This window comes from Sceloporus occidentalis, unplaced genomic scaffold, assembly GCF_023333645.1.
Source record: "Sceloporus occidentalis isolate IW3139 unplaced genomic scaffold, rSceOcc1.0.p SCAF_45, whole genome shotgun sequence".
Classification (NCBI taxonomy): domain Eukaryota; kingdom Metazoa; phylum Chordata; class Lepidosauria; order Squamata; family Phrynosomatidae; genus Sceloporus; species Sceloporus occidentalis.
Window position 1 is genome coordinate 508,392 of NW_028317025.1, and position 10,978 is coordinate 519,369.

Here is a 10,978-nt window from a genome sequence, read left to right on the forward strand (position 1 = left end):
CCATATACCAAATGTGAAAATAATGCAAGACTTTGGACCAGCAATGTATGACTTCTAATTGCCACCAAAATATAAAAAACCTTAAATATAAGGTATTTCAAAACTAAAGACACATACTAATATAATGTATGTTGGGGTGTTTTGGTCAACTCAACTATTATCATATCTAAATCATACAAAATGTGGCTTTTTGTATATTGTATATCATCCATACTAAATGTTGGTATACATATCTAAAAGTTGTATCACTGCTCTTGAAATACTGTAGCTGTCCTTGAAACGATGGTGTATAATTTGTTTGGGTACAGTAAACACGAAAAAGAGGAATCATAACTAAACATATTGTAAAAATGAAAGCAGCTCTAGATTTTGGAGTACAAAGTTAAGAATGGGTTAAAACAGACCCAAAAGCTTCACCAACTTACTTAACAAGAAAGCTAATGTTTAATACCACTATATCCAGGTCATAGCTTTAATTAGTAAATTCCTTTTACTATTTAGTTGATTTGTAACAGTAACCGTAGCCATGTTATGTAATGCAAGGCAGGATGCTTACCTTTGGTGGTGGAGGGGGAGGTAGTGAAGGGGGTGGAGGTGGTGGGGGTGGCGGAGGTGGGGGAGGAGGTGGGAATGTGTACATCCAATCTGACTTCTTTCCTTGCTTTCTCCAATTGCGGGATAGATCTGGTGAAGAGGTGGAGCTTCTCCGTGTGTAAAGCCAATCGGTGTCTTCCTCATCCTGCCAATCAAACCATGGCATGTGAAAGGCATTCAGTCCTAAAATGATTCCACTCTCTGTCTCCCAAAAATCCAGGATTTATTTTCAACTCTGTCAGCTCTAGTGATGTCAGGTATTGTCTCTCATTGTGTCACCCCTAAAGCAACCAGAAATAGTTTTTCCCCAGACAGGGGTGTGGCAAGCTCTTTTAAGGATGCTTTGTTTATTAAATTTAATAAACTCCATTTAACCAAAATGTCAATCCTGCAGTCATAAAGGTCTTTCTCTGATTAGTGTAAAAAATACTGTTCTCTTACGTTAAAAGTGCCAGACCCTATCACTTCCTTTAATAGCTGAAGGTCTCAAATATTCCATATTTGCCAGTCCTTAAATAGTCCAGGCATCATACCACTGGTCTGCCCCAGACATGTCAGGCTGTGTACCCCTGAGCTGTCCAGTCCTAGAGGTGCAGGACTCGCCTGCTTCTTGCCGCGAGAACGTAGGAGGGCACTGGGTGGAGGCATCAAGTCAGCCAAGCTGTGCTCTTCCTCATTCTTATATTCCTCATACACCACCACACAGGTGCCCTGCACCTCATCCACAGAGCGAATAATTGCACAGTACATCTGTCCATCCTCCGACCACTGCACTGAACAACGGTCGCCAACTTTCCACTGCAGACAAGAATGAGTGACAAAAAGAAATGAGAGAAGTCGTGGGATGATGGGTGGATGTCGGGCAATCAAGAGGTTAAAAAAAAAAAAGGTGTCATGGTGGATGTGAAACAGGAGAAGTAAACATAAGCGTAAACTAGCGATGGAAGAGGGTCTGGCACTGCTAATTAAGCTAGAAGAATGTGGTATGTCACAAGTAGAACCCTTCGCTAACCATGAGGGCAGGGATGGGATGTTGTCAGCAGTCTGGTAGTAAGAGTTAGAAAGATTTTGTTACCTGTCTGACAGGAGGGGTGCTATCCCCACTGCTCCCCACCGACACTATTTCATCAAGCTGATGTCTCTCAGTGTTTCCATAGCCATCATATTGCACCACACATGTCCCATTTTCCCGGTCTATAGACTTCACTGTAGCTGGATAAACACAGCCATCTTCTGACCAAACAGCACTGCAGGGATCCCCCACCTTCCACTGAAGAGAAATAGAATCCTAAGCTTGTGGTAAATCAAGAGTGAGGACAACTGAACGTGGACATAAGTATATTTTACAGCTTTGTCCTCCCACCCCCCTTAAAGTGCCTTTTCAGGCCCAATGTTTCTGTTGTCAGCACTATGCCAGTAACACAAAAGGCTGTTTATTTTAACTGGGACTCCAACATCTCAGGGCCACCATGTTACCTCAACTGACTACAGTGAGGTGGAGACAGCAAATTCCTGTCTCCACCTCACTGTTCCAGGTTTTCCAGACTTGAAATGATCTGCTATATCAGTACCCTTAATAAAGTAGCTGAAAGAAAGGGTGTTGCAAAAAAACAAACAAGAAAACAGCACAGAAAACCAACACTTTACATTATCTTCAAACATCTTTAACACATATCCTATGTATTGTTTAGCAGCTCAAAGTCAAACATGAGTGTTTAGTCTAAAATAGTAGCTTTGCTGTAGCAAGCAGTGATTATTGTCTTACCTGTACTTTTTAAGAACACTGATTTTTGTTCATACTGCCAAGATTCTACAGACTACCTGAATTCTGATTCACAGCTGTAACTTCTTATCAATTAACATAACTACACAGGAACTATGTTTCCTTTCAATAAGAGTAACCCTGCTGATCTTAGTGGCAACAGGATGAATTACAATTTCCCAGTACACACTCATTATTTTCTTACAATCACTAGTTAATGTCAAGAAATTCTGTGAATAGCCGTTCTGAGTGTGACTCACTTTGGAAGCAAGGGGTCGAGTGAGAAGAGGTGGGGGCTGCACCTTTTTCTTTTTGCTCCACTTTTCCACTTCATCCTTTGAATGATCTCTATGACCCTCTCTCTCCCAGTCTGTTTCACGTGGTACCTCACGCTGGCTATCTTTCTGAGGGTCTCCTTGCACAGTGGTTCCCTCTGGTCTCCTATTCTTATCATTGCATCTTAGCATGTCCTGGACATGAAGGAAATTAGTTATTATGCAATTACTTTGGAGCCACATAGGCAAATGCAGCAAAGTGAATGTTACCTGGAAGGACTGCACAGCTTTCTCATAAGACTTAATGAGGGCAGCATCATCCCATTCATCAATATCTTCACTCTGCAAGAAGACAAGAATTGGTTCAGTCACTTTTTTATAAGGAATAACACAAGCCTTACCCCTAATACCATATTGGCCTTACCAGTACATTGCAAACTAGACAACAAATGGTATTTCAAATACTGGTATTCTACTTTAGATATGAATTTCCAGCTCCTGGTACGCGTCACTGCCAAACAAACAACTGGGACCATAGTCAGCAAGAAAACAATTGGAAACACACTACGCCATGAAGGACTGCAGCACCGCAAGGCCCCCCTGCTCAAGAAAGCATGTACAGGCCCGTCTGAAGTTTGCCAACGAACACCTGAATGATTCAGAGGAGAACTGGGTGAAAGTGTTGTGCTCAGATGAGACCAAAATCGAGCTATTTGGCATCAACTCGTTTTTCCGTGTTTGGAGGAGGAATGCTGCCTATGACATGGAGGTGGAAACATTATGCTAAGGGGGTGTTTTTCTGCTAAGGGGACAGGACAACTTCACCGCATCAAAGCGACGATGGATGAGGCCATGTACCGTCAAATCAGGGTTGAGAACCTCCTTCCCACAGCCAGGGCATTGAAAATGGGTCGTGGATGGGTATTCATCATGGAGGAGTGGAAGAGGACTCCAATGGCAACTTGTGAAGCTCTGGGGAGCTCCATGCCCAAGAGGGTTTGGGCCCAATTTGGACATTTGCACTTAGGGGTGTACTCACTTTTGTTGCCAAGGTTTAGATGTTAATGGCTGTGTGTGCAGTTATTTTAAGGGAACAGCAAATTTACACTGTTATACAGCCTGTACACTCACTCTTTTACATTAGCAGAGTGTCATTTATTCAGTGTTGTCCCATGAAAAGATAATAAAAATGTGAGGGGTATACTCGCTTTTGTGAGATACTGTATATATCTTGAGTTTTTGTATTTCAGCCATAGACCTCAGAATATTGGGCACACTATGTATTTGTGTTTTTACATGTGCACACCAACACAACATATGCCAACACAGCGATGGGGGAACAGAAAACGACCAAAGCTCGAAGTTAGAATAGGTCTCAGAATAGGCTAAAATTGTCTCTGTTGCTAAGCAATCCATCCATTAGAAGCATTCAAAGCCCTGGCATCATAGGGCAGCACCCTATAATTTATTAGGAAACAAAACTCCAGCATTTTATGAAATATACCATATTCCATGTACCTGAAAATAAAATTTCAGTTGAGACACTAAACCAATTTCCATTTTTACCTTTACCCTAAAACGAGATGTACATTTGAGAAGGAACAGTCAACCTGTTTTATAATTGTTATTTTACATGTGATGTACCCTACAATCTCATTATGCCTCCTTAGATGGTGCAGGTAGCACAACTTGCCTAGCAAGTACATAAAACACTGAACATTTGCTATTTCAATCCTGGAGCTCACACATACTTTGTGCTATAAAGGTAAATATATCAAATCAGAACTTGATTAAAAGTTTAGTAATGGTGCATTTTTAAGCATTTTACAAAGAATTCTATGGATTGATCTTTTAAAATAAATGGCAGCAGACGCAATATTGTTTATTCCCACAGACAAGCCTGTCTGGCACCAACAACCATGCCACGTTCAAAGTCACTAAAATCCCCTTTCTTCCGCATTCTGATGCTCGGTTTTAATTTCAGCAAGTTGTCTTGACCACGTCTACATGCCTAAATGCATTGAGTTGCTGCCATGTGATTGGCTGATTAGCTATTTGTGTTAACAAGCAATTGAACAGGTGCACCTAATAAAGTGGCCCGTGAGTGTATGTTGTGTGGGTACAATAAAAACAAAAAGGGTAATCCTGGTTGATCAAACATCCTCAAAACAAAACGTCTAGGTTCGTAGGTACAAAACACATCAGGAAAAAAATGGGTAACTTATGAGCTACCCAAGTTTGGTCAACAGGCATGGAAACAGGTGTGCTGCTATATCACACGTATGTGCAAAACAGTCAAGATATGATCAGTGGCACACAGGCTACCAAGCATTCTGACGTATGTATGTATGATGTATGTATTATAAACATGTCACATATTGTAAGTCTACAGTACTGGCATACAGTATAAAATGTGTGCAATATGCTTGCCAGTGTTACAGTTTTTTTGTGTTATATTATCCCTGTTGCTTTATTCCATGACCGACATTCTCCATTCTTTAATGAAACATTTGCCTACAAGGATCAACAAAGAGAAGAGGACTTTTGCACGGTGAAAAAAAAAACTTCACAGTGGCATAATAAAGATGGGAGACCAATTTGTTATTAAAGACTGTTACTTTAAAGGTATCAATACCATTCCTATCCATACACAATCTGTTTTAGAGTGTATGAAGTATATATTCTTTTTTTATTTTTTTTAAGACATGCATTTTTTTTTTACTTCCTAGGCACCTCCCCAAAGAACGCATATTAAAGTACTTTGATATGCATTAATTTAACTTTTTTGTTAAAAAAAAACAACAGAAATCACTTACCCTTTTCGAGATGTGCAATACCACCTCTGTGGTCCCCATTTCTCCTGACTAATTAACTGCTTAAAGAACCCAATCAGTGACGGGGAAAAAGCTCCCACTGAAGTCAATGGAAGTGATTTTTGTGCTGGCACTGGAGAGGACCGGCGGCAAAAAATACGGGTGCAGGCAGCAAAAGATCTCCTACGAGCCAAGTAGCTCTGGGGCAGGAAAAAAGCCAAATGCATATGGTGTGTGCGTGTAATGGGGGATTTTGCCCCTGAGCCCCCCCCCCCCCCAGCTCCTTCTTTGCCTATATTCTCCACCAGCCAGCTCCTGCAGGGGTTTCAAGGGGTCTAATAAGACTCCTATCATGCATGCACAGAAAGGAGTCATTATTGCTTACTTACTAAGTGTTAAACGCGTCGATGCTTGGTGAACATGTTCAGGGAAGCCAACTATCCCTTTAACATGAGGCATTTGTAACATTAGATTGGAATTAAACTATCGTAAACAAAATTTAGTGCTAGAAGCTTGTGCAAAATCTGCATGAGACATTGCAGGCAGAATTCAGGAATTATGTTGCAACTTCCTACTTCGGCTGACAGTAGGATTCCCATGCACTGGGCAATCATGTGAGATGAAGGTACATTTGCATGAAATGCCCTGGCTATCCATTTGATGGATGTCAGAGCTGTAAAATATAAATGTGATTATCTCAAATGGAACATTATATAAAAATGATAGTAGAAAAAAAAAAGGGGGGCAGATGTAAGATTCAATTATAGTTCTATATTACATATGGCGGTTTCCCTTTTACCTTATGCAAGCAATATCAACAGAGTTGACAGAGGAGGTAGAATACATACAATAAATTCCATTCCACGGTACATTAAGTTCTCAAATGCAGAAAAACACGCCGATGCTGTATCTGTTCTCACCTATTCGAAATGTAGTTCGGAACAAATGGTCTACTATAGGGAAGGCCCATGATGACTTGTTGCTAGGCAGATAAAGCTGACTACATATGTACGTGCCGGTGAAAATTGCTATATTATCCATAGAGTGATCCGATCACAAGTGACCCATACCCCGCAGAACCTAACGCTATATTATTATTTATAAATAATAGTAAAAAAACAATATATTCTGAAGCACAGCACAATGGATGAACATATTCTGGAAATATGACTCAACATCAAGCAGACATGTCTAGAACTAGGTAATACGAGAATTGACATTCAGACTACTTGCCACTTGGACAGAGAAAAATATCGTAATTGGTAATTGTGCTATGCTGCCGTTTAGACATATAAAATGTAAGCGTAGTTTTTTTAGGATCCCATGTCATTTGATACACGTATAAAATCCTATTTACACACAATTATGGCTACAATATCCACCGCATAACCACGAAATGATCAAGACAGAGAAATGTGGCATGCATACATTTACACACAGTCACCTGGGAGCTGTCCTTATGATAGACTATTTCCCTGTCACACGCTGCCATCCCTCCAGTCAAAGCCTCAGAACAGTCCCAGCCAACGGTACCCCATCCTAACGCTACAGCCAATTTGCGCCCCGTACGCAGCGAACTATGGGATATGTAGTTCATTTTCCATAAAACGTCTGCGCAAAACAAGCATGCAAAGACTCAATTTCCCACATAGCACTGCGGTAAATAGAAAAAGGCCATGTAGACGCCAAGCGTGCTTAGTGATCAGATAACAGAGACGCCTAGCGTTAGATGTGGGACTTTGCAACATGAGTCATGACAGGCATTCTATATGTCAGTGCGAACGTACATTATGGTGTTTTTTAAAAGCTATGCCACATTTTATAGTTAGCATGATTCTGTTATGATAGGGAGGGGGAATTCACATAAGAGCAGGAAGTACAATTTTAAGAACTCTGTCATCTATTAAGTCAATTGTACACACAAAAACTGTATAAATAAAGTTTTTATTGTGTATTATGTACATTGGTAATTCACTTCACAAGGTCCTTCATGTACTTCCATCCTTCTGCCGAGTATTCACAAGCCTTGCTTGGAGCAGATGAGAGTGCCGCTACAGATTTCTGGACACCTGCAAAAGTACAGGAATAAGGAAGAGTTCTTCAATGTCTACAACATAACACAAGCATATTAAAGTAGGTGTTTAGAGTCCCCTTGGTATAAGGGACCGCATCACTGGTTATGGTACACTACAAGTATAAAAGGTGTATATATTTTTTGTGCAAACTTATTATGTTTAATGTATACGTTATTTCATTTTATCACTTGCATTACACATGGATCCCCTTAAAAATCTTTGCATAGGGCAATTAAAAACCAAGAGCCACACTTGCTTTTGTTTGAGTAATTCTCTTGCATAACCTAGGCGTTGCGGTAAATACAGTAAAGCCAAGTTTAGTTACCAAGTACTGGTTTACAATAGCACAATAGTTTTTGTGTTTTTAACTTTAGAACTAAATTGCAGGTTACTGTTGTTACCTTGCTTAAGAAACATCAGTTATGACACTCGTTTGGTGTATCCAGTGGAGAGAGACTTTAATGTACTGCCTTATGTGACTATTGATTTGACATTGCCCGTTACCCAGGTGTTGCTGTAACAGAGGCTCAAATGGGGTCACATATTATGTATTTCTAAATGACCCAGTGTAAGTAGTGGCATCTAGCTTCAGTAGAGATATAGATGACGCTTGAGGTACAAGGATGATCTGTGTGAGCAGCACCATAGAGGAAGAGAGGGTGTGAATATGTGGAGGGATTGCCAGTGGAGAGCAAGCAGACACTGCTAACCTGAGGCTCACCTCTGCGCAAAGCGAAATCATTGTGTTTTTTTCAGAAAATATTCAGAATCAGTATCAGACAGTGTATAAGTATTTACTAAATAAAAACAAAAAAACTAAATTTTGTGGAAGGAAAATATAATGTGGGATTCCATCTATTATTGAACTACATCTCCCCTGATGATCACCAAGTGGAATATATTCACAAGCAATTTAGCACAACCACAGCAAAGGGGAAGCGTGTCACCCGCAGCATACATTTTTCTAACTACATCAGAACTGTTCAATCAAGGGCTAAGTAATAGTGTCCTTGGGCAAGCTGAAGCAGCCCCTATATAATGCACAGTTCAATAGGAGTGGCAGCAAAAAACATTATTATGTATTATCCAGGTCCACCTACATCTTTCTCACAGGACATGCTGACTGGGGAAAGGCCTTCACAGTGAAGTAAGAGTTTAAACCCCTTCACGCCCGGTGACGTACCAGGTACGTCATACCCAAGTGGGCTCATTTGTTCTGTGACATACATGGTGTGTCATGCATAATAAATGCCCCCCACGTCGCCACAACCGTAGTGATCGCGCAACAGCACTACTACTACTGCTGCTGCTGCTACTACTACTGCTGCTGCTACTACTGCTGGTGTCTGGGCAGACCAGCACAGCAACCCTGAGTCAAACCCTGCCCCTCCCGAGACTTCGATCGCTACTACAGGAGCGAATCTACAGGCTCAACACAAGTTGTTTTAGTAATTTCATGTACCAAGGTAAAGAAATGTACTGAAATATTGTATTTGGATATAATGAGTTTGTTAAAAATTAAGTTTTACTTCAATGTTTAGGCCAGACTAGCTCTAAAATGGTTAAATCAAAAGTTTTTTGGGATGCCAACTTTCAAAAAAATATATACTTTTGTTTAGCAGTTTTCTTTTTCTGGCCACTTTTGGAGTGCAACTCCCAGCATAACATTAAAAAAAAATCTTGTTTAGAAACAGCTATGCGTGTCATTCATATTTAACCCTGTAACTGCCAATTGCAAGAAATTTCCAAGGGGGAGGGGGTCTAATAAAGACCCGCACACACGTTTCTATGACACTTTTCTGATGGTGACTGGGGACAGTTAAGGAGAGTGGACAGGAGGTATGATGTTTTCAGGGGTTTTTTTTTAACCAATGTCAAATATGCATATTAAAGTACTCAAATACTTTAATATGCATTCACATTTTGGTAGGCTGTTTGGGGGAGTAATAAAACATTTCAGGTAGGAGGAGCTTAATCTCTACTTTGTCCTTGCAGACATTACCCCAGTTCCAGGACTCGCAGACAGAGAAATCAAGTTTTGGTGCAGATGGGATCTGTAAGAAAACAAATATTTTATAGATTTTAATAGATGAAAATCACATTTGACGTGTTCCCTCAACCATACTCGGGTAAGAGCCTCAACACACTGCCTGCATCTACAGGTACACCTGTGAAATGGCTCAGAAAATGTAAATATTACTGAATCTCTGTAAACACAATTGGTACCAAGGCAGATAAGAATTTTTGTGAAGACCTGAAATAGTCTGCTGTTATAATTATCTGTAGAACGCTTGTTTAGCTTATATATTTTTGAAGATATTTCCAATAATGTAAGTTCAGATCCAGGTGCAGTAAGGTAAATTGCATCTTATTACCCGTACCTGCCAACCAAAGTAGTCTGCCCATTCCTGCAAGGCTGGAGGCACAGCAGAAACTGTCTTCTTTAGGACGTCCTCCCCCTCTGTACTGCTCCCCAAAAGCCCCTGGTCATAGGCCACATACACTGCTCCACCAGCCACAGCCGACTTGGTAGTAAACCTGAATGAAAGTAACAAGCACTACTAGATACACCATAACAGAAGCATGGAGTAATATACACATGCTTTGTTCAATATATTTTGGTTGACCTTGCCTCCAATGCTATTCCGTAGTTGTTTATTAACAAATATATGTAGAGATGCGGAGGCTTCTACCAGCGTATGCAAGGTTACTATTTAGAAAGGGCTTGCGATTAAGTAGCGATACCATCCTTGGAATGCATATCTGTCTTATATTTTTGTCTGATAGGATGCTTTATTAGTGCACCTCCACCCGTAACTTACTTCAGCAGTCTCAGCACGGCAGGCGCCATCTTTCATCCGGCCAAGGGCACTCAGCGCGAGTGACAGCTGATCCACTTCCGGTCGCAGTTGGCGCGCAGTGTGTTATGGGATTTGTAGTCTACGCACAGTCTTCGCGAATCGTATTTTTACCGAAGAATTATATCAGAACTAGGGTAGCCTGAGGTTACGCGAATTTATTACAACAAATAAGTATGTTGATTTTTTCAGCATAATGCAGCTAATGTGTGTATATGACACATTGGCCAGGTATTTTAAATTAGTAAGAAATAAGTTTACATTAATTTAGTATTTTATCAGGCGTTGTTGAAAAGTAACATTCAATAAAATGTTTTTTAAAAAGGTTTATAACAATAATACACCAGGGCCACCTTTGTTATAAACAGCAAGTCATGTTGGACTTGTATTTTGCCATTTAATTAAAAGGGCCTCCGACTGGCTTGGCAAGCGGATGGTGATACATGGTTTGGAAAGTGGAGCCCAGGTACCAACCATGCATGTCATATGTAGAGTATCCTTTCCGTGATTACCACAAGCAAGAAAATATTTCTTTAGTGTAATGAGGCTGTCAATCGGCAGCCATCATACCTACTTCCACCAGAATTGTTACATGTTTGTT

General features: G+C 40.5%; 1 protein-coding gene across 1 annotated transcript; it reads right to left on the minus strand.

The window, feature by feature from the left end:
- Positions 1–7,415: 7,415 nt before the first annotated feature.
- Positions 7,416–10,370, minus strand: LOC149289410 (MICOS complex subunit MIC13-like). Its single transcript, XM_089490505.1, has 4 exons — positions 10,342–10,370; positions 9,901–10,057; positions 9,522–9,573; positions 7,416–7,513 (listed from the first exon to the last, which is right to left on the minus strand). The coding sequence occupies exons 1-4, from the start codon at positions 10,368–10,370 to the stop codon at positions 7,416–7,418; spliced, it is 336 nt and encodes a 111-aa protein (XP_089346631.1).
- Between the last annotated feature and the right edge of the window lie 608 nt (positions 10,371–10,978).

What these genes read in the sequence shown, in the direction of transcription:
- LOC149289410 (XM_089490505.1), bottom strand. Translation starts at nt 10,370, where the DNA reads ATGGCGCCTGCCGTGCTGAGACTGCTGAA. An exon ending in GCCGTGCTGAGACTGCTGAA is followed by an intron (nt 10,058 to 10,341) that starts GTAAGTTACGGG and finishes ACTTTCATTCAG; the next exon opens with GTTTACTACCAAGTCGGCTG. An exon ending in CTGCGAGTCCTGGAACTGGG is followed by an intron (nt 7,514 to 9,521) that starts GTAATGTCTGCA and finishes GTACTTTTGCAG; the next exon opens with GTGTCCAGAAATCTGTAGCG.